At 44.4% G+C, this 23,377-nt stretch overlaps 1 protein-coding gene across 1 annotated transcript in view; it reads right to left on the reverse strand.

Annotated features, from left to right (window-relative positions):
• lmbrd2b (LMBR1 domain containing 2b) overlaps positions 1–23,377 on the reverse strand; it is a 202,035-nt gene that overhangs the window by 93,394 nt on the left and 85,264 nt on the right. The window contains exon 6 of the mRNA XM_068028755.1: positions 21,633–21,843. Within this exon, the coding sequence (XP_067884856.1) occupies positions 21,633–21,843 (211 nt within the window). The remainder of the gene's footprint in view (positions 1–21,632; positions 21,844–23,377) is intronic.

Consider the following 23,377-nt stretch of genomic DNA (forward strand, 5'->3'; position numbering starts at 1 on the left):
TTGTGTGTGTCTCTGTATAACTCTGATTACTGTGTGTGTGTCTCTGTATAACTCTGATTACTGTGTGTGTGTCACTGTATAACTCTGATTACTGTGTGTGTGTCTCTGTATAACTCTGATTACTGTGTGTGTGTCTCTGTATAACTCCGTGATACTGTGTGTGTGTCACTGTATAACTCTGATTACTGTGTGTGTGTCTCTGTATAACTCTGATTACTGTGTGTGTGTCTCTGTATAACTCGATTACTGTGTGTGTGTCTCTGTATAACTCTGATTACTGTGTGTGTGTCACTGTATAACTCTGATTACTGTGTGTGTGTCTCTGTATAACTCTGATTACTGTGTGTGTGTCTCTGTATAACTCTGATTACTGTGTGTGTGTCACTGTATAACTCTGATTACTGTGTGTGTGTCTCTGTATAACTCGATTACTGTGTGTGTCTCTGTATAACTCTGATTACTGTGTGTGTGTCTCTGTATAACTCTGATTACTGTGTGTGTGTCTCTGTATAACTCTGATTACTGTGTGTGTGTCTCTGTATAACTCTGATTACTGTGTGTGTGTCTCTGTATAACTCTGATTACTGTGTGTGTGTCTCTGTATAACTCTGATTACTGTGTGTGTGTCTCTGTATAACTCTGATTACTGTGTGTGTGTCTCTGTATAACTCTGATTACTGTGTGTGTGTCTCTGTATAACTCTGATTACTGTGTGTGTCTCTGTATAACTCTGATTACTGTGTGTGTGTCTCTGTATAACTCTGATTACTGTGTGTGTGTCTCTGTATAACTCTGATTACTGTGTGTGTGTCTCTGTATAACTCTGATTACTGTGTGTGTGTCTCTGTATAACTCTGATTACTGTGTGTGTGTCTCTGTATAACTCTGATTACTGTGTGTGTGTCTCTGTATAACTCTGATTACTGTGTGTGTGTCTCTGTATAACTCTGATTACTGTGTGTGTGTCTCTGTATAACTCTGATTACTGTGTGTGTGTCTCTGTATAACTTCTGATTACTGTGTGTGTGTCTCTGTATAACTCTGATTACTGTGTGTGTGTCTCTGTATAACTCTGATTACTGTGTGTGTGTCTCTGTATAACTCTGATTACTGTGTGTGTGTCTCTGTATAACTCTGATTACTGTGTGTGTGTCTCTGTATAACTCTGATTACTGTGTGTGTGTCTCTGTATAACTCTGATTACTGTGTGTGTGTCTCTGTATAACTCTGATTACTGTGTGTGTGTCTCTGTATAACTCTGATTACTGTGTGTGTGTCTCTGTATAACTCTGATTACTGTGTGTGTGTCTCTGTATAACTCTGATTACTGTGTGTGTGTCTCTGTATAACTCTGATTACTGTGTGTGTGTCTCTGTATAACTCTGATTACTGTGTGTGTGTCTCTGTATAACTCTGATTACTGTGTGTGTGTCTCTGTATAACTCTGATTACTGTGTGTGTGTCTCTGTATAACTCTGATTACTGTGTGTGTCTCTGTATAATTCTGATTACTTGTGTGTGTCTCTGTATAACTCTGATTACTGTGTGTGTGTCTCTGTATAACTCTGATTACTGTGTGTGTGTCTCTGTATAACTCTGATTACTGTGTGTGTGTCTCTGTATAACTCTGATTACTGTGTGTGTGTCTCTGTATAACTCTGATTACTGTGTGTGTGTCTCTGTATAACTCTGATTACTGTGTGTGTGTCTCTGTATAACTCTGATTACTGTGTGTGTGTCTCTGTATAACTCTGATTACTGTGTGTGTGTCTCTGTATAACTCTGATTACTGTGTGTGTGTCTCTGTATAATTCTGATTACTGTGTGTGTGTCTCTGTATAACTCTGATTACTGTGTGTGTGTCTCTGTATAACTCTGATTACTGTGTGTGTGTCTCTGTATAACTCTGATTACTGTGTGTGTGTCTCTGTATAACTCTGATTACTGTGTGTGTGTCTCTGTATAACTCTGATTACTGTGTGTGTGTCTCTGTATAACTCTGATTACTGTGTGTGTGTCTCTGTATAACTCTGATTACTGTGTGTGTGTCTCTGTATAACTCTGATTACTGTGTGTGTGTCTCTGTATAACTCTGATTACTGTGTGTGTGTCTCTGTATAACTCTGATTACTGTGTGTGTGTCTCTGTATAACTCTGATTACTGTGTGTGTGTCTCTGTATAACTCTGATTACTGTGTGTGTGTCTCTCTATAACTCTGATTACTGTGTGTGTGTCTCTGTATAACTCTGATTACTGTGTGTGTGTCTCTGTATAACTCTGATTACTGTGTGTGTGTCTCTGTATAACTCTGATTACTGTGTGTGTGTCTCTGTATAACTCTGATTACTGTGTGTGTGTCTCTGTATAACTCTGATTACTGTGTGTGTGTCTCTGTATAACTCTGATTACTGTGTGTGTGTGTCTCTGTATAACTCTGATTACTGTGTGTGTGTCTCTGTATAACTCTGATTACTGTGTGTGTGTCTCTGTATAACTCTGATTACTGTGTGTGTGTCTCTGTATAACTCTGATTACTGTGTGTGTGTCTCTGTATAACTCTGATTACTGTGTGTGTGTCACTGTATAACTCTGATTACTGTGTGTGTGTGTATCTGTGTAACTCTGATGACTGTGTGTGTGTCTCTGTATAACTCTGATGACTGTGTGTGTGTCTCTGTATAACTCTGGTTACTGTGTGTGTGTCTCTGTATAACTCTGATTACTGTGTGTGTGTCTCTGTATAACTCTGGTTACTGTGTGTGTGTCTCTGTATAACTCTGATGACTGTGTGTGTGTCTCTGTGTAACTCTGATTACTGTGTGTGTGTCACTGTATAACTCTGATTACTATGTGTGTGTCTCTGTATAACTCTGATTACTGTGTGTGTGTCTCTGTATAACTCTGATTACTGTGTGTGTGTCTCTGTATAACTCTGATTACTGTGTGTGTGTCTCTGTATAACTCTGATTACTGTGTGTGTGTGTATCTGTGTAACTCTGATGACTGTGTGTGTGTCTCTGTGTAACTCTGATTACTGTGTGTGTGTCTCTGTATAACTCTGGTTACTGTGTGTGTGTCTCTGTATAACTCTGATGACTGTGTGTGTGTCTCTGTGTAACTCTGATTACTGTGTGTGTGTCACTGTATAACTCTGATTACTATGTGTGTGTCTCTGTATAACTCTGATTACTGTGTGTGTGTCTCTGTATAACTCTGATTACTGTGTGTGTGTTTCTGCATAACTCTGATTACTGTGTGTGTGTCTCTGTATAACTCTGATTACTGTGTGTGTCTCTGTATAACTCTGATTACTGTGTGTGTGTCACTGTATAACTCTGATTACTGTGTGTGTGTCACTGTATAACTCTGATTACTGTGTGTGTGTCTCTGTATAACTCTGATTACTGTGTGTGTGTCTCTGTATAACTCTGATTACTGTGTGTGTGTCTCTGTATAACTCTGATTACTGTGTGTGTCTCTGTATAACTCTGATTACTGTGTGTGTGTCACTGTATAACTCTGATTACTGTGTGTGTGTCACTGTATAACTCTGATTACTGTGTGTGTGTCTCTGTATAACTCTGATTACTGTGTGTGTGTCTCTGTATAACTCTGATTACTGTGTGTGTGTTTCTGCATAACTCTGATTACTGTGTGTGTCTCTGTATAACTCTGATTACTGTGTGTGTCTCTGTATAACTCTGATTACTGTGTGTGTGTCACTGTATAACTCTGATTACTGTGTGTGTGTCACTGTGTAACTCTGATTACTATGTGTGTGTCTCTGTATAACTCTGATTACTGTGTGTGTGTCTCTGTATAACTCTGATTACTGTGTGTGTGTCTCTGTATAACTCTGATTACTGTGTGTGTGTTTCTGCATAACTCTGATTACTGTGTGTGTCTCTGTATAACTCTGATTACTGTGTGTGTGTCACTGTATAACTCTGATTACTGTGTGTGTGTCACTGTATAACTCTGATTACTGTGTGTGTGTCACTGTATAACTCTGATTACTGTGTGTGTGTCTCTGTATAACTCCGATTACCGTGTGTGTGTCTCTGTATAACTCTGATTACTGTGTGTGTGTCACTGTATAACTCTGATTACTATGTGTGTCTCTGTATAACTCTGATTACTGTGTGTGTCTCTGTATAACTCTGATTACTGTGTGTGTGTCACTGTGTAACTCTGATTACTGTGTGTGTGTCACTGTGTAACTCTGATTACTGTGTGTGTCTCTCTGTATAACTCTGATTACTGTGTGTGTCTCTGTATAACTCTGATTATTGTGTGTGTGTCACTGTATAACTCTGATTACTGTGTGTGTGTCACTGTGTAACTCTGATTACTGTGTGTGTGTCTCTGTATAACTCTGATTACCGTGTGTGTGTCTCTGTATAACTCTGATTACTGTGTGTGTGTCTCTGTATAACTCTGATTACTGTGTGTGTGTGTCTCTGTATAACTCTGATTACTGTGTGTGTGTCACTGTATAACTCTGATTACTGTGTGTGTGTCACTGTGTAACTCTGATTACTGTGTGTGTGTCTCTGTATAACTCTGATTACTGTGTGTGTGTCTCTGTATAACTCTGATTACTGTGTGTGTGTCTCTGTATAACTCTGATTACTGTGTGTGTGTCACTGTATAATTCTGATTACTGTGTGTGTGTCACTGTATAACTCTGATTACTGTGTGTGTGTCTCTGTATAACTCTGATTACTGTGTGTGTGTCTCTGTATAACTCTGATTACTGTGTGTGTGTCTCTGTATAACTCTGATTACTGTGTGTGTGTCTCTGTATAACTCTGATTACTGTGTGTGTGTCTCTGTATAACTCTGATTACTGTGTGTGTGTCTCTGTATAACTCTGATTACTGTGTGTGTGTTTCTGTATAACTCTGATTACTGTGTGTGTGTCTCTGTATAACTCTGATCACTGTGTGTGTGTCACTGTGTAACTCTGATTACTGTGTGTGTGTGTCTCTGTATAACTCTGATTACTGTGTGTGTGTCTCTGTATAACTCTGATTACTGTGTGTGTGTGTCTCTGTATAACTCGATGACTGTGTGTGTGTCTCTGTATAACTCTGATTACTGTGTGTGTGTCTCTGTATAACTCTGATTACTGTGTGTGTGTCTCTGTATAACTCTGATTACTGTGTGTGTGTCTCTGTATAACTCTGATTACTGTGTGTGTGTCTCTGTATAACTCTGATTACTGTGTGTGTGTCTCTGTATAACTCTGATTACTGTGTGTGTGTCTCTGTATAACTCTGATTACTGTGTGTGTGTCTCTGTATAACTCTGATTACTGTGTGTGTGTCTCTGTATAACTCTGATTACTGTGTGTGTGTCTCTGTATAACTCTGATTACTGTGTGTGTGTCACTGTATAACTCTGATTACTGTGTGTGTGTCTCTGTATAACTCTGATTACTGTGTGTGTGTCACTGTATAACTCTGATTACTGTGTGTGTGTCACTGTATAACTCTGATTACTGTGTGTGTGTGTCTCTGTATAACTCTGATTACTGTGTGTGTGTCTCTGTATAACTCTGATTACTGTGTGTGTGTGTCTCTGTATAACTCTGATTACTGTGTGTGTGTCTCTGTATAACTCTGATTACTGTGTGTGTGTCTCTGTATAACTCTGATTACTGTGTGTGTCTCTGTATAACTCTGATTACTGTGTGTGTGTCTCTGTATAACTCTGATTACTGTGTGTGTGTCTCTGTATAACTCTGATTACTGTGTGTGTGTCTCTGTATAACTCTGATTACTGTGTGTGTGTCTCTGAATAACTGCGATTACTGTGTGTGTGTCTCTGTATAACTCTGATTACTGTGTGTGTGTCTCTGTATAACTCTGATTACTGTGTGTGTGTCTCTGTATAACTCCGATCACTGTGTGTGTGTCTCTGTATAACTCTGATTACTGTGTGTGTGTGTCTCTGTATAACTCTGATTACTGTGTGTGTGTCACTGCATAACTCTGATTACTGTGTGTGTGTCTCTGTATAACTCTGATTGCTGTGTGTGTGTCACTGTGTAACTCTGATTACTGTGTGTGTGTCTCTGTATAACTCTGATTACTGTGTGTGTGTGTCTCTGTATAACTCTGATTACTGTGTGTGTGTCTCTGTGTAACTCTGACTGTGTGTGTGTGTCTCTGTATAACTCTGATTACTGTGTGTGTGTCTCTGTATAACTCTGATTACTGTGTGTGTGTCTCTGTATAACTCCGATTACTGTGTGTGTGTCTCTGTCTAACTCTGATTACTGTGTGTGTGTCACTGTATAACTCTGATTACTGTGTGTGTGTCTCTGTATAACTCTGATTACTGTGTGTGTGTCTCTGTATAACTCCGATTACTGTGTGTGTGTCTCTGTATAACTCTGATTACTGTGTGTGTGTCACTGTATAACTCTGATTACTGTGTGTGTGTCTCTGTATAACTCTGATTACTGTGTGTGTGTCTCTGTATAACTCTGATTACTGTGTGTGTGTCTCTGTATAACTCTGATTACTGTGTGTGTGTCTCTATAACTCTGATTACTGTGTGAGTGTCACTGTCTAACTCTGATTACTGTGTGTGTGTCTCTGTATAACTCCGATGACTGTGTGTGTGTCTCTGTATAACTCTGATTACTGTGTGTGTGTCACTGTATAACTCTGATTACTGTGTGTGTGTCTCTGTATAACTCGATGACTGTGTGTGTGTCTCTGTATAACTCTGATTACTGTGTGTGTGTCTCTGTATAACTCTGATTACTGTGTGTGTGTCACTGTATAACTCTGATTACTGTGTGTGTGTCACTGTATAACTCTGATTACTGTGTGTGTGTGTCTCTGTATAACTTTGATTACTGTGTGTGTGTCTCTGTATAACTCTGATTACTGTGTGTGTGTGTCTCTGTATAACTCTGATTACTGTGTGTGTGTCTCTGTATAACTCTGATTACTGTGTGTGTGTCTCTGTATAACTCTGATTACTGTGTGTGTGTCACAGTATAACTCTGATTACTGTGTGTGTGTCTCTGTATAACTCTGATTACTGTGTGTGTGTCTCTGTATAACTCTGATTACTGTGTGTGTGTCACTGTATAACTCTGATTACTGTGTGTGTGTCTCTGTATAACTCTGATTACTGTGTGTGTGTCACAGTATAACTCTGATTACTGTGTGTGTGTCTCTGTATAACTCTGATTACTGTGTGTGTGTCTCTGTATAACTCTGATTACTGTGTGTGTGTCTCTGTATAACTCTGATTACTGTGTGTGTGTCTCTGTATAACTCTGATTACTGTGTGTGTCTCTGTATAACTCTGATTACTGTGTGTGTGTCTCTGTATAACTCTGATTACTGTGTGTGTGTCTCTGTATAACTCTGATTACTGTGTGTGTGTCTCTGTATAACTCTGATTACTGTGTGTGTGTCACAGTATAACTCTGATTACTGTGTGTGTGTCACTGTATAACTCTGATTACTGCGTGTGTGTCTCTGTATAACTCTGATTACTGCGTGTGTGTCTCTGTATAACTCTGATTACTGTGTGTGTGTCTCTGTATAACTCTGATTACTGTGTGTGTGTCTCTGTATAACTCTGATTACTGTGTGTGTGTCACAGTATAACTCTGATTACTGTGTGTGTGTCACTGTATAACTCTGATTACTGTGTGTGTGTCACTGTATAACTCTGATTACTGTGTGTGTGTCTCTGTATAACTCTGATTACTGTGTGTGTGTCTCTGTGTAACTCTGATTACTGTGTGTGTGTCTCTGTATAACTCTGATTACTGTGTGTGTGTCTCTGTATAACTCTGATTACTGTGTGTGTGTCACAGTATAACTCTGATTACTGTGTGTGTGTCACTGTATAACTCTGATTACTGTGTGTGTGTCTCTGTATAACTCTGATTACTGTGTGTGTGTCACAGTATAACTCTGATTACTGTGTGTGTGTCACTGTATAACTCTGATTACTGTGTGTGTGTCACTGTATAACTCTGATTACTGTGTGTGTGTCACTGTATAACTCTGATTACTGTGTGTGTGTCTCTGTATAACTCTGATTACTGTGTGTGTGTCTCTGTATAACTCTGATTACTGTGTGTGTGTCACTGTATAACTCTGATTACTGTGTGTGTGTCACTGTATAACTCTGATTACTGTGTGTGTCTCTGTATAACTCTGATTACTGTGTGTGTGTCTCTGTATAACTCTGATTACTGTGTGTGTGTCACTGTATAACTCTGATTACTGTGTGTGTGTCTGTATAACTCTGATTACTGTGTGTGTGTCACTGTATAACTCTGATTACTGTGTGTGTGTCACAGTATAACTCTGATTACTGTGTGTGTGTCACTGTATAACTCTGATTACTGCGTGTGTGTCTCTGTATAACTCTGATTACTGTGTGTGTGTCTCTGTATAACTCTGATTACTGTGTGTGTGTCTCTGTATAACTCTGATTACTGTGTGTGTGTCTCTGTATAACTCTGATTACTGTGTGTGTGTCACAGTATAACTCTGATTACTGTGTGTGTGTCACTGTATAACTCTGATTACTGTGTGTGTGTCTCTGTATAACTCTGATTACTGTGTGTGTGTCACAGTATAACTCTGATTACTGTGTGTGTGTCACTGTATAACTCTGATTACTGTGTGTGTGTCTCTGTATAACTCTGATTACTGTGTGTGTGTCTCTGTATAACTCTGATTACTGTGTGTGTGTCACTGTATAACTCTGATTACTGTGTGTGTGTCACTGTATAACTCTGATTACTGTGTGTGTCTCTGTATAACTCTGATTACTGTGTGTGTGTCTCTGTATAACTCTGATTACTGTGTGTGTGTCACTGTATAACTCTGATTACTGTGTGTGTGTCTGTATAACTCTGATTACTGTGTGTGTGTCTCTGTATAACTCTGATTACTGTGTGTGTGTCTGTATAACTCTGATTACTGTGTGTGTGTCTCTGTATAACTCTGATTACTGTGTGTGTGTGTCTCTGTATAACTCTGATTACTGTGTGTGTGTCTCTGTATAACTCTGATTACTGTGTGTGTCACTGTATAACTCTGATTACTGTGTGTGTGTCTGTATAACTCTGATTACTGTGTGTGTGTCTCTGTATAACTCTGATTACTGTGTGTGTGTCTGTATAACTCTGATTACTGTGTGTGTGTCTCTGTATAACTCTGATTACTGTGTGTGTGTCTCTGTATAACTCTGATTACTGTGTGTGTGTCTCTGTATAACTCTGATTACTGTGTGTGTGTCACTGTATAACTCTGATTACTGTGTGTGTGTCTCTGTATAACTCTGATTACTGTGTGTGTGTCTGTATAACTCTGATTACTGTGTGTGTGTCTCTGTATAACTCTGATTACTGTGTGTGTGTGTCTCTGTATAACTCTGATTACTGTGTGTGTGTCTCTGTATAACTCTGATTACTGTGTGTGTGTCACTGTATAACTCTGATTACTGTGTGTGTGTCTCTGTATAACTCTGATTACTGTGTGTGTGTCTCTGTATAACTCTGATTACTGTGTGTGTGTCTCTGTATAACTCTGATTACTGTGTGTGTGTCTCTGTATAACTCTGATTACTGTGTGTGTGTCACTGGATAACTCTGATTACTGTGTGTGTGTCTCTGTATAACTCTGATTACTGTGTGTGTGTCTCTGTATAACTCTGATTACTGTGTGTGTGTCTCTGTATAACTCTGATTACTGTGTGTGTGTCTCTGTATAACTCTGATTACTGTGTGTGTGTCTCTGTATAACTCTGATTACTGTGTGTGTGTCTCTGTATAACTCCGATTACTGTGTGTGTGTCTCTGTATAACTCTGATTACTGTGTGTGTGTCTCTGTTTTACTCTGATTACTGTGTGTGTGTCTCTGTATAACTCTGATTACTGTGTGTGTGTCTCTGTATAACTCTGATTACTGTGTGTGTGTCTCTGTTTTACTCTGATTACTGTGTGTGTGTCTCTGTATAACTCTGATTACTGTGTGTGTGTCTCTGTATAACTCTGATTACTGTGTGTGTGTCTCTGTATAACTCTGATTACTGTGTGTGTGTCTCTGTATAACTCTGATCATTGTCTGTGTGTCACTGGATAACTCTGATTACTGTGTGTGTGTCTCTGTTTTACTCTGATTACTGTGTGTGTGTCTCTGTATAACTTGATTACTGTGTGTGTGTCTCTGTATAACTCTGATTACTGTGTGTGTGTCTCTGTATAACTCTGATTACTGTGTGTGTGTCACTGTATAACTCTGATTACTGTGTGTGTGTCTCTGTATAACTCTGATTACTGTGTGTGTGTCTCTGTATAACTCTGATTACTGTGTGTGTGTCTCTGTATAACTCTGATCATTGTCTGTGTGTCACTGGATAACTCTGATTACTGTGTGTGTGTCTCTGTATAACTCTGATTACTGTGTGTGTGTCTCTGTATAACTCTGATTACTGTGTGTGTGTCTCTGTATAACTCTGATTACTGTGTGTGTGTCTCTGTATAACTCTGATTACTGTGTGTGTGTCTCTGTATAACTCTGATCATTGTCTGTGTGTCACTGGATAACTCTGATTACTGTGTGTGTGTCTCTGTATAACTCTGATTACTGTGTGTGTGTCTCTGTATAACTCTGATCATTGTCTGTGTGTCACTGGATAACTCTGATTACTGTGTGTGTGTCTCTGTTTTACTCTGATTACTGTGTGTGTGTCTCTGTATAACTTTGATTACTGTGTGTGTGTCTCTGTATAACTCTGATTACTGTGTGTGTGTCTCTGTATAACTCTGATTACTGTGTGTGTGTCTCTGTATAACTCTGATTACTGTGTGTGTGTCTCTGTATAACTCTGATTACTGTGTGTGTGTCTCTGTATAACTGATTACTGTGTGTGTGTCTCTGTATAACTCTGATCATTGTCTGTGTGTCACTGGATAACTCTGATTACTGTGTGTGTGTCTCTGTTTTACTCTGATTACTGTGTGTGTGTCTCTGTATAACTTGATTACTGTGTGTGTGTCTCTGTATAACTCTGATTACTGTGTGTGTGTCTCTGTATAACTCTGATTACTGTGTGTGTGTCTCTGTATAATTCTGATTACTGTGTGTGTGTCTCTGTATAACTCCGATTACTGTGTGTGTGTCACTGTATAACTCTGATTACTGTGTGTGTGTCTCTGTATAACTCTGATTACTGTGTGTGTGTCTCTGTATAATTCTGATTACTGTGTGTGTGTCTCTGTATAACTCCGATTACTGTGTGTGTGTCACTGTATAACTCTGATTACTGTGTGTGTGTCACTGGATAACTCTGATTACTGTGTGTGTGTCTCTGTATAACTCTGATTACTGTGTGTGTGTCTCTGTATAACTCTGATTACTGTGTGTGTGTCTCTGTATAACTCTGATTACTGTGTGTGTGTCTCTGTATAACTCTGATCATTGTCTGTGTGTCACTGGATAATTCCGATTCCTCCTCCATCTCCACAGGTACCAGCTCCAAACCATCGGCATCACTGCTGCCAACACGTGGGGTCTGTTTCTGCTGGTTCTGTTGCTGGGCTACGGCCTGGTAGAAATCCCCCGTTCCTACTGGAACGCAGCACGACATGGACATCTCCTCACAAAAACCCAGTTTAAGGTGGCGAAACTCATGACAGAGAAAGCGGATGCCGAGGAGACACTGGAGGATGTGATGGAGGTGGGTGAGAGTGTGAGAGGAGGATGATGATGATGATGGTGAGAGTGTGAGAGGAGGATGATGATGATGATGGTGAGAGTGTGAGAGGATGATGATGATGGTGAGTGTGTGAGAGGATGATGATGGTGAGAGTGTGAGAGGAGGATGATGATGGTGAGAGTGTGAGAGGAGGATGATGGTGAGAGTGTGAGAGGAGGATGATGGTGAGAGTGTGAGAGGAGGATGATGATGGTGAGAGTGTGAGAGGAGGATGATGATGATGGTGAGAGTGTGAGAGGAGGATGATGATGATGGTGAGAGTGTGAGAGGATGATGATGGTGAGAGTGTGAGAGGAGGATGATGATGGTGAGAGTGTGAGAGGAGGATGATGGTGAGAGTGTGAGAGGAGGATGATGGTGAGAGTGTGAGAGGAGGATGATGATGGTGAGAGTGTGAGAGGAGGATGATGGTGAGAGTGTGAGAGGAGGATGATGATGGTGAGAGTGTGAGAGGAGGATGATGATGATGGTGAGAGTGTGAGAGGAGGATGATGATGGTGAGAAGTGTGAGAGGAGGATGATGATGGTGAGAGTGTGAGAGGAGGATGATGAGGTGAGAGTGTGAGAGGAGGATGATGATGGTGAGAGTGTGAGAGGAGGATGATGATGATGGTGAGAGTGTGAGAGGAGGATGATGATGAGAGTGTGAGAGGAGGATGATGATGGTGAGAGTGTGAGAGGAGGATGATGATGGTGAGAGTGTGAGAGGAGGATGATGATGGTGAGAGTGTGAGAGGAGGATGATGATGGTGAGAGTGTGAGAGGAGGATGATGATGGTGAGAGTGTGAGAGGATGATGATGGTGAGAGTGTGAGAGGAGGATGATGGTGAGAGTGTGAGAGGAGGATGATGATGGTGAGAGTGTGAGAGGAGGATGATGATGGTGAGAGTGTGAGAGGAGGATGATGGTGAGAGTGTGAGAGGAGGATGATGATGAGAGTGTGAGAGGATGATGATGATGAGAGTGTGAGAGGAGGATGATGATGGTGAGAGTGTGAGAGGAGGATGATGGTGAGAGTGTGAGAGGAGGATGATGGTGAGAGTGTGAGAGGAGGATGATGATGGTGGGAGTGTGAGAGGAGGATGATGATGGTGAGAGTGTGAGAGGAGGATGATGATGGTGAGAGTGTGAGAGGAGATGATGATGATGGTGGAGTGTGAGAGGAGGATGATGATGGTGAGAGTGTGAGAGGAGGATGATGATGGTGAGAGTGTGAGAGGAGGATGATGGGAGAGTGTGAGAGGAGGATGATGGTGAGAGTGTGAGAGGAGGATGATGATGATGGTGGGAGTGTGAGAGGAGGATGATGATGGTGAGAGTGTGAGAGGAGGATGATGATGGTGAGAGTGTGAGAGGAGGATGATGGTGAGAGTGTGAGAGGAGGATGATGGTGAGAGTGTGAGAGGAGGATGATGATGAGAGTGTGAGAGGATGATGATGGTGAGAGTGTGAGAGGAGGATGATGATGGTGAGAGTGTGAGAGGAGGATGATGGTGAGAGTGTGAGAGGAGGATGATGGTGAGAGTGTGAGAGGAGGATGATGATGAGAGTGAGGATGATGAGGTGAGAGTGTGAGAGGAGGATGATGATGGTGAGAGTGTGAGAGGAGGATGATGATGGTGAGAGTGTGAGAGGAGGATGATGGTGAGAGTGTGAGAGGAGGATGATGGTGAGAGTGTGAGAGGAGGATGATGATGGTGAGAGTGTGAGAGGAGGATGATGGTGAGAGTGTGAGAGGAGGATGATGATGGTGAGAGTGTGAGAGGAGGATGATGATGGTGAGAGTGTGAGAGGAGGATGATGGTGAGAGTGTGAGAGGAGGATGATGATGGTGAGAGTGTGAGAGGAGGATGATGATGGTGAGAGTGTGAGAGGAGGATGATGGTGAGAGTGTGAGAGGAGGATGATGATGGTGAGAGTGTGAGAGGAGGATGATGATGGTGAGAGTGTGAGAGGAGGATGATGATGGTGAGAGTGTGAGAGGAGGATGATGATGGTGAGAGTGTGAGAGGAGGATGATGGTGAGAGTGTGAGAGGAGGATGATGATGGGAGAGTGATGAGGATGAGAGAGTGTGAGAGGAGGATGATTGATGGTGAGAGTGTGAGAGGAGGATGATGATGGTGAGAGTGTGAGAGGAGGATGATGATGGTGAGAGTGTGAGAGGAGGATGATGATGGTGAGAGTGTGAGAGGAGGATGATGGTGAGAGTGTGAGAGGAGGATGATGATGGTGAGAGTGTGAGAGGAGGATGATGATGATGGTGAGAGTGTGAGAGGAGGATGATGGTGATGCGAGAGTGTGAGAGGAGGATGATGATGATGGTGAGAGTGTGAGAGGAGATGATGATGGTGAGAGTGTGAGAGGAGGATGATGCTGATGGTGAGAGTGTGAGAGGAGGATGATGATGATGGTGAGAGTGTGAGAGGAGGATGATGGTGAGAGTGTGAGAGGAGGAGGATGATGATGGTGAGAGTGTGAGAGGAGGATGATGATGGTGAGAGTGTGAGAGGAGGATGATGATGGTGAGAGTGTGAGAGGAGGAGATGATGGTGAGAGTGTGAGAGGAGATGATGGTGAGAGTTGTGAGAGGAGGATGATGATGGTGAGAGTGTGAGAGGAGGATGATGGTGAGAGTGTGAGAGGAGGATGATGATGGTGAGAGTGTGAGAGGAGGATGATGATGGTGAGAGTGTGAGAGGAGGATGATGATGTGGTGAGAGTGTGAGAGGAGGATGATGATGATGGTGAGAGTGTGAGGAGGAGATGGAGTGAGAGGAGGAGGATGATGATGGTGAGAGTGTGAGAGGAGGATGATGATGATGTGAGAGTGTGAGAGGAGGATGATGATGGTGAGAGTGTGAGAGGAGGATGATGATGGTGAGAGTGTGAGAGGAGGATGATGATGGTGGAGTGTGAGAGGAGGATGATGTGATGGTGAGAGTGTGAGAGGAGGATGATGATGGTGAGAGTGTCGAGAGGAGGATTGATGATGGTGAGTGTGAGAGGGAGGATGATGGTGAGAGTGTGAGAGGAGGAGTGATGATGGTGAGAGTGTGAGAGGAGGATGATGATGATGGTGAGAGTGTGAGAGGAGGATGATGATGGTGAGAGTGTGAGAGGAGGATGATGATGATGAGAGAGTGTGAGAGGAGGATGATGATGATGGAGTGAGAGAGGATGATGGTGAGAGTGTGAGAGGAGGATGATGATGGTGAGAGTGTGAGGAGGATGATGATGGTGAGAGTGTGAGAGGAGGATGATGGTGAGAGTGTGAGAGGAGATGATGGAGTGTGAGATGATGAGAGAGTGAGAGGAGGATGATGATGGTGAGAGTGTGAGAGGAGGATGATGATGGTGAGAGTGTGAGAGGAGGATGATGGTGAGAGTGTGAGAGGATGATGATGGTGAGAGTGTGAGAGGAGATGATGGTGAGAGTGTGAGAGGAGGATGATGATGGTGAGAGTGAGAGGAGGATGATGATGATGGAGTGTGAGAGGAGGATGATGTGATGTGCGCGTGTGCAGAGGAGGATCGATGATGGTGAGCGTGTGCTAGGAGGCTGATGATGTGCAGCAGTGAGATGCTGAGCTGAGCAGCGTGAGCGGATGATGATCGGTGAGAGTGAGAGAGGATTATGATGGTGCAGAGTGTGCGAGGAGAGATGCGTGAGAGCTTGTGCGCGAGGATGATGCTGTGAGAAGTGAGAGGAGGATGATGATGGTGAGAGTGTGAGAGGAGGATGATGTTGAGAGTTTGGAGAGGATGATGATTGGTGAGCGTCGTGAGAGGCAGCTGATCTGTTGCTTGTGAGAGTGCTTCTGCTGATGAGAGTTGATGTGCGTGATGATGATTCGAGAGCGTCTGAGGATGATGATGGTGTGAGAGTGTGAGAGGAGGATCGATGATGGTGAGAGTGTGAGAGGAGGATGATGATGGTGAGAGTGTAGAGAGGAGGATGATGATGGTGAGAGTGTGAGAGGAGGATGATGATGATCGGTGAGAGTGAGAGAGGATCGATGATGATGGTCGAGAGCTCGTGAGAGGAGGAGATGATGGTGAGAGTGTGAGAGGAGGATGATGATGAGCGAGTGTGAGAGGAGGATGATGATGGTGAGAGTGTGAGAGGAGGATGATGATGGTGAGAGTGTGAGAGGAGGATGATGATGATGGTGAGAGTGTTGAGAGGAGAGATGATGATGGTGAGAGTGTGAGAGGAGGATGATGATGATGGTGAGAGTCGTGAGAGGAGGATGCTGATGGTGAGAGTGTGAGAGGAGGATGATGATTGGTGAGAGTGTGAGAGGAGATGATGATGGTGAGAGTGTGAGAGGAGGATGATGATGATGGTGAGAGTGTGAGAGGAGGATGGATGATGGTGAGAGTGTGAGAGGAGGATGATGTCGTAGAGTGATGAGAGGAGGAGGATGATGATGGTGAGAGTGTGAGAGGAGGATGATGGGTGAGAGTGTGAGAGGAGAGGTGTTGTGATCAGTAGTGAGAGGTTTGCTGCGAGTAGTCATGAGCTTGAGAGAGTCGTGAGAGGAGGATGATTATGATGGTGAGAGTGTTGAGAGGGATGCTGATAGTGAGAGTCTTAGTAGCGAGTGCGTCTTCTGCATGCATGTGCGCTAGTATGCTGCGTGCCATCGGTGCTTTTGGTTGCGTCGTAGATCTCTTCAGTCAGCTGATTGATCTATATCTCTGCTTCTTCGCATGTATCTCTTATATCTCGTCTGCAGCAGTCATGTTCGCGATTGCGTCTTCTTCATGCAGCTATGCGCTAGAGTCTCGGCGTCATCAGATTGTCGCTATATCGCTTCGTGCATCTTTCCGGACTCTCCCTCGGCTGCACACACAGCCCTCTCCCTCTCGGCGCTGCAGCCCTAGAGCGCTCTCTTCACCCGAGTAGTCTCTCACACCTCCCCCCACCCCTCTCTTCCCACTCTCTCATCCACCTCGACTCATCACCTTCACCATCCTCTCTCCTCACCCCACTCACCACACATCCACACTCCACCCCACTCCCCATCTCCTCCCTCACCACCCCCACACCCTCCTCCTCCACCCCCACCTCACCCACCACCCCACCACCTCCACCTCACCCACTCCCACACCCCACCTCCACCACCAGCTCTCCCCTCATCACCACCTCCACTCCCCTCACCATCATCCTCCTCCTCTCACCTCTCACCCATCATCATCCTCCTCTCCACACTCACCTCCATCCTCGCTCTCACCCACTCACCTCACCCACCTCTCACACTCCACACCTCCTCCTCCTCCTCACACACTCTCCCACCACCTCCTCCTACACGCTCACCACCTCTCCTCCACTCATCACACCTCCTCTCACACTCACCCAACCTACTCCTCCTCCCACTCACACCCTCATCCTCCTCCTCTCACCCTCTCACCACCACCAGCACTCATCCTCCTCTCACACTCTCACCATCACATCCTCCTCTCACACTCTCCACCATCCTCATCCTCTCTCCTCACACTCCACTCACCCTCATCCTCCTCATCCACTCCCTCACTCTCCCCATCATCATCACCTCCTCTCCACTCCTCCACATCCTCCTCCACTTCACCTCACCATCATCCTCCTCTCACACCTCACCTTCATCATCCTCCTCTCACACTCTCACCATCACCTCCTCTCACCCCTCTCACCATCATCTCCTCCTCTCACACCTCTCACCATCACATCCTCCTCACACTCTCCAGCCATCACATCCCCTCTCCACTCACCATCATCATCCTCCTCTCACACTCTCACCCATCATCATTCCTCTCTCACACTCTCACCTCATCCTCCTCCTCTCACACTCTCACCTCCTCATCCTCCTCTCGACACTCTCACCATCATCCTCCTCCTCTCACACTCTCACCATCATCAACATCCTCCTCTCACACTCTCACCCATCATCCTCCTCCTCTCACACTCTCACCATCATCAACATCCTCCTCTCACACTCTCACCATCATCTCCTCCTCTCACACTCTCACCATCATCTCCTCCTCTCACACTCTCACCTCATCATCCTCCTCTCACACTCTCACCATCATCATCCTCCTCTCACACTCTCACCATCATCATCATCCTCCTCTCACACTCTCACCATCAGCATCCTCCTCTCACACTCTCACCATCATCATCCTCCTCTCACACTCTCACCATCATCATCCTCCTCTCACACTCTCACCATCATCATCATCCTCCTCTCACACTCTCACCATCATCATCATCCTCCTCTCACACTCTCACCATCATCATCCTCCTCTCACACTCTCACCATCATCCTCCTCTCACACTCTCACCATCATCATCCTCCTCTCACACTCTCACCATCATCATCCTCCTCTCACACTCTCACCATCATCATCCTCCTCTCACACTCTCACCATCATCATGCCTGCCTCTCACACTCTCACCATCATCATCCTCCTCTCACACTCTCACCATCATCATCCTCCTCTCACACTCTCACCATCATCATCCTCTCACACTCTCACCATCATCCTCCTCTCACACTCTCACCATCATCATCCTCCTCTCACACTCTCACCATCATCATCCTCCTCTCACACTCTCACCATCATCATCATCTCCTCTCACACTCTCATCATCATCATCCTCCTCTCACACTCTCACCATCATCATCCTCCTCTCACACTCTCACCATCATCATCATCCTCCTCTCACACTCTCACCATCATCATCCTCCTCTCACACTCTCACCATCATCATCCTCCTCACACTCTCATCATCATCCTCCTCTCACACTCTCACCATCATCATCTCCTCCTCTCACACTCTCACCATCATCCTCCTCCTCTCACACTCTCACCATCATCATCCTCCTCTCACACTCTCATCATCATCCTCCTCTCACACTCTCACCATCATCATCCTCCTCTCACACTCTCACCATCATCATCATCCTCCTCTCACACTCTCACCATCATCATCCTCCTCTCACACTCTCACTCAGCATCATCCTCCTCTCACACTCTCACCATCATCATCATCCTCCTCTCACACTCTCACCATCATCATCATCCTCCTCTCACACTCTCACCATCATCCTCCTCCTCTCACACTCTCACCATCATCATCATCCTCCTCTCACACTCTCACCATCATCCTCCTCCTCTCACACTCTCACCATCATCATCATCCTCCTCTCACACTCTCACCATCATCATCCTCCTCTCACACTCTCACCATCATCATCCTCCTCTCACACTCTCACCATCATCATCCTCCTCTCACACTCTCACCATCATCATCATCCTCCTCTCACACTCTCACCATCATCATCATCCTCCTCTCACACTCTCACCATCATCCTCCTCCTCTCACACTCTCACCATCATCATCATCCTCCTCTCACACTCTCACCATCACCATCATCCTCCTCTCACACTCTCACCATCATCATCATCCTCCTCTCACACTCTCACCATCATCATCCTCCTCTCACACTCTCACCATCATCCTCCTCTCACACTCTCACCATCATCATCCTCCTCTCACACTCTCACCATCATCATCCTCTCACACTCTCACCATCATCCTCCTCTCACACTCTCACCATCATCATCCTCCTCTCACACTCTCACCATCATCATCCTCCTCTCACACTCTCACCATCATCATCCTCCTCTCACACTCTCACCATCATCATCATCCTCCTCTCACACTCTCACCATCATCATCCTCCTCTCACACTCTCACCATCATCATCATCCTCCTCTCACACTCTCACCATCATCCTCCTCCTCTCACACTCTCAACATCATCATCATCCTCCTCTCACACTCTCACCATCACCATCATCCTCCTCTCACACTCTCACCATCATCATCATCCTCCTCTCACACTCTCACCATCATCATCCTCCTCTCACACTCTCACCATCATCCTCCTCTCACACTCTCACCATCATCATCCTCCTCTCACACTCTCACCATCATCATCCTCCTCTCACACTCTCACCATCATCCTCCTCTCACACTCTCACCATCATCATCCTCCTCTCACACTCTCACCATCATCATCCTCCTCTCACACTCTCACCATCATCCTCCTCTCACACTCTCACCATCATCATCCTCCTCTCACACTCTCACCATCATCATCCTCTCACACTCTCACCATCATCCTCCTCTCACACTCTCACCATCATCATCCTCCTCTCACACTCTCACCATCATCATCCTCCTCTCACACTCTCACCATCATCATCCTCTCACTCTCATCATCATCCTCTCTCACACTCTCACCATCATCCTCCTCTCACACTCTCACCATCATCTCTCCTCTCACACTCTCACCATCATCATCCTCCTCTCACACTCTCACCATCATCATCCTCTCACACTCTCATCATCATCCTCCTCTCACACTCTCTACCATCATCCTCCTCTCACACTCTCACCATCATCCTCCTCTCACACTCTCACCATCATCATCCTCCTCTCACACTCTCACCATCATCATCCTCCTCTCACACTCTCACCATCATCATCATCCTCCTCTCACACTCTCACCATCATCCTCCTCTCACACTCTCACCATCATCCTCCTCTCACACTCTCACCATCATCATCCTCCTCTCACACTCTCACCATCATCATCCTCCTCTCACACTCCACCATCATCATCATCCTCCTCTCACACTCTCACCATCATCATCCTCCTCTCACACTCTCACCATCATCATCCTCCTCTCACACTCCCACCATCATCATCATCCTCCTCTCACACTCTCACCATCATCCTCCTCTCACACTCTCACCATCATCCTCCTCTCACACTCTCACCATCATCATCCTCCTCTCACACTCTCATCATCATCATCCTCTCACACTCTCATCATCATCCTCCTCTCACACTCTCACCATCATCCTCCTCTCACACTCTCACCATCATCATCCTCCTCTCACACTCTCACCATCATCATCCTCCTCTCACACTCTCACCATCATCCTCCTCTCACACTCTCACCATCATCATCCTCTCACACTCTCACCATCATCATCCTCCTCTCACACTCTCACCATCATCATCCTCCTCTCACACTCTCACCATCATCATCCTCCTCTCACACTCTCACCATCATCATCCTCCTCTCACACTCTCACCATCATCATCCTCCTCTCACACTCTCATCATCATCCTCCTCTCACACTCTCACCATCATCATCATCCTCCTCTCACACTCTCACCATCATCCTCCTCCTCTCACACTCTCACCATCATCATCCTCCTCTCACACTCTCACCATCATCATCCTCCTCTCACACTCTCATCATCATCATCATCCTCCTCTCACACTCTCACCATCATCATCATCCTCCTCTCACACTCTCACCATCATCATCCTCCTCTCACACTCTCAACCATCATCCTCCTCTCACACTCTCACCATCATCATCCTCCTCTCACACTCTCACCATCATCCTCCTCTCACACTCTCACCATCATCCTCCTCTCACACTCTCACCATCATCATCCTCCTCTCACACTCTCACCATCATCATCCTCTCACACTCTCACCATCATCATCATCCTCCTCTCACACTCTCACCATCATCATCATCCTCCTCTCACACTCTCACCATCATCATCCTCCTCTCACACTCTCACCATCATCCTCCTCTCACACTCTCACCATCATCCTCCTCTCACACTCTCACCATCATCATCCTCCTCTCACACTCTCACCATCATCATCCTCTCACACACTCACCATCATCATCATCCTCTCACACTCTCACCATCATCATCATCATCCTCCTCTCACACTCTCACCATCATCATCATCATCCTCCTCTCACACTCTCACCCACCTCCATCACATCCTCCAGTGTCTCCTCGGCATCCGCTTTCTCTGTCATGAGTTTCGCCACCTTAAACTGGGTTTTTGTGAGGAGATGTCCATGTCGTGCTGCGTTCCAGTAGGAACGGGGGATTTCTACCAGGCCGTAGCCCAGCAACAGAACCAGCAGAAACAGACCCCACGTGTTGGCAGCAGTGATGCCGATGGTTTGGAGCTGGTACCTGTGGAGATGGAGGAGGAATCGGAATTATCCAGTGACACACAGACAATGATCAGAGTTATACAGAGACACACACACAGTAATCAGAGTTATACAGAGACACACACACAGTAATCAGAGTTATACAGAGACACACACACAGTAATCAGAGTTATACAGAGACACACACACAGTAATCAGAGTTATCCAGTGACACACACACAGTAATCAGAGTTATACAGTGACACACACACAGTAATCGGAGTTATACAGAGACACACACACAGTAATCAGAATATACAGAGACACACACACAGTAATCAGAGTTATACAGAGACACACACACAGTAATCAGAGTTATACAGTGACACACACACAGTAATCGGAGTTATACAGAGACACACACACAGTAATCAGAATTATACAGAGACACACACACAGTAATCAGAGTTATACAGAGACACACACACAGTAATCAGAGTTATACAGAGACACACACACAGTAATCAAAGTTATACAGAGACACACACACAGTAATCAGAGTAAAACAGAGACACACACACAGTAATCAGAGTTATCCAGTGACACACAGACAATGATCAGAGTTATACAGAGACACACACACAGTAATCAGTTATACAGAGACACACACACAGTAATCAGAGTTATACAGAGACACACACACAGTAATCAGAGTTATACAGAGACACACACACAGTAATCAGAGTTATACAGAGACACACACACAGTAATCAGAGTTATACAGAGACACACACACAGTAATCAAAGTTATACAGAGACACACACACAGTAATCAGAGTAAAACAGAGACACACACACAGTAATCAGAGTTATCCAGTGACACACAGACAATGATCAGAGTTATACAGAGACACACACACAGTAATCAGAGTTATACAGAGACACACACACAGTAATCAGAGTTATCCAGTGACACACAGACAATGATCAGAGTTATACAGAGACACACACACAGTAATCAGAGTTATACAGAGACACACACACAGTAATCAGAGTTATACAGAGACACACACACAGTAATCAGAGTTATACAGAGACACACACACAGTAATCAGAGTTATACAGAGACACACACACAGTAATCAGAGTTATCCAGTGACACACAGACAATGATCAGAGTTATACAGAGACACACACACAGTAATCAGAGTTATACAGAGACACACACACAGTAATCAGAGTTATACAGAGACACACACACAGTAATCAGAGTTATACAGTGACACACACACAGTAATCAGAGTTATACAGAGACACACACACAGTAATCAGAGTTATACAGAGACACACACACAGTAATCAAAGTTATACAGAGACACACACACAGTAATCAGAGTAAAACAGAGACACACACACAGTAATCAGAGTTATCCAGTGACACACAGACAATGATCAGAGTTATACAGAGACACACACACAGTAATCAGAGTTATACAGAGACACACACACAGTAATCAGAGTTATACAGAGACACACACACAGTAATCAGAGTTATACAGAGACACACACACAGT

The sequence above is a fragment of the Heterodontus francisci genome, chromosome 4 (assembly GCF_036365525.1).
Source record: "Heterodontus francisci isolate sHetFra1 chromosome 4, sHetFra1.hap1, whole genome shotgun sequence".
Taxonomy (NCBI): domain Eukaryota; kingdom Metazoa; phylum Chordata; class Chondrichthyes; order Heterodontiformes; family Heterodontidae; genus Heterodontus; species Heterodontus francisci.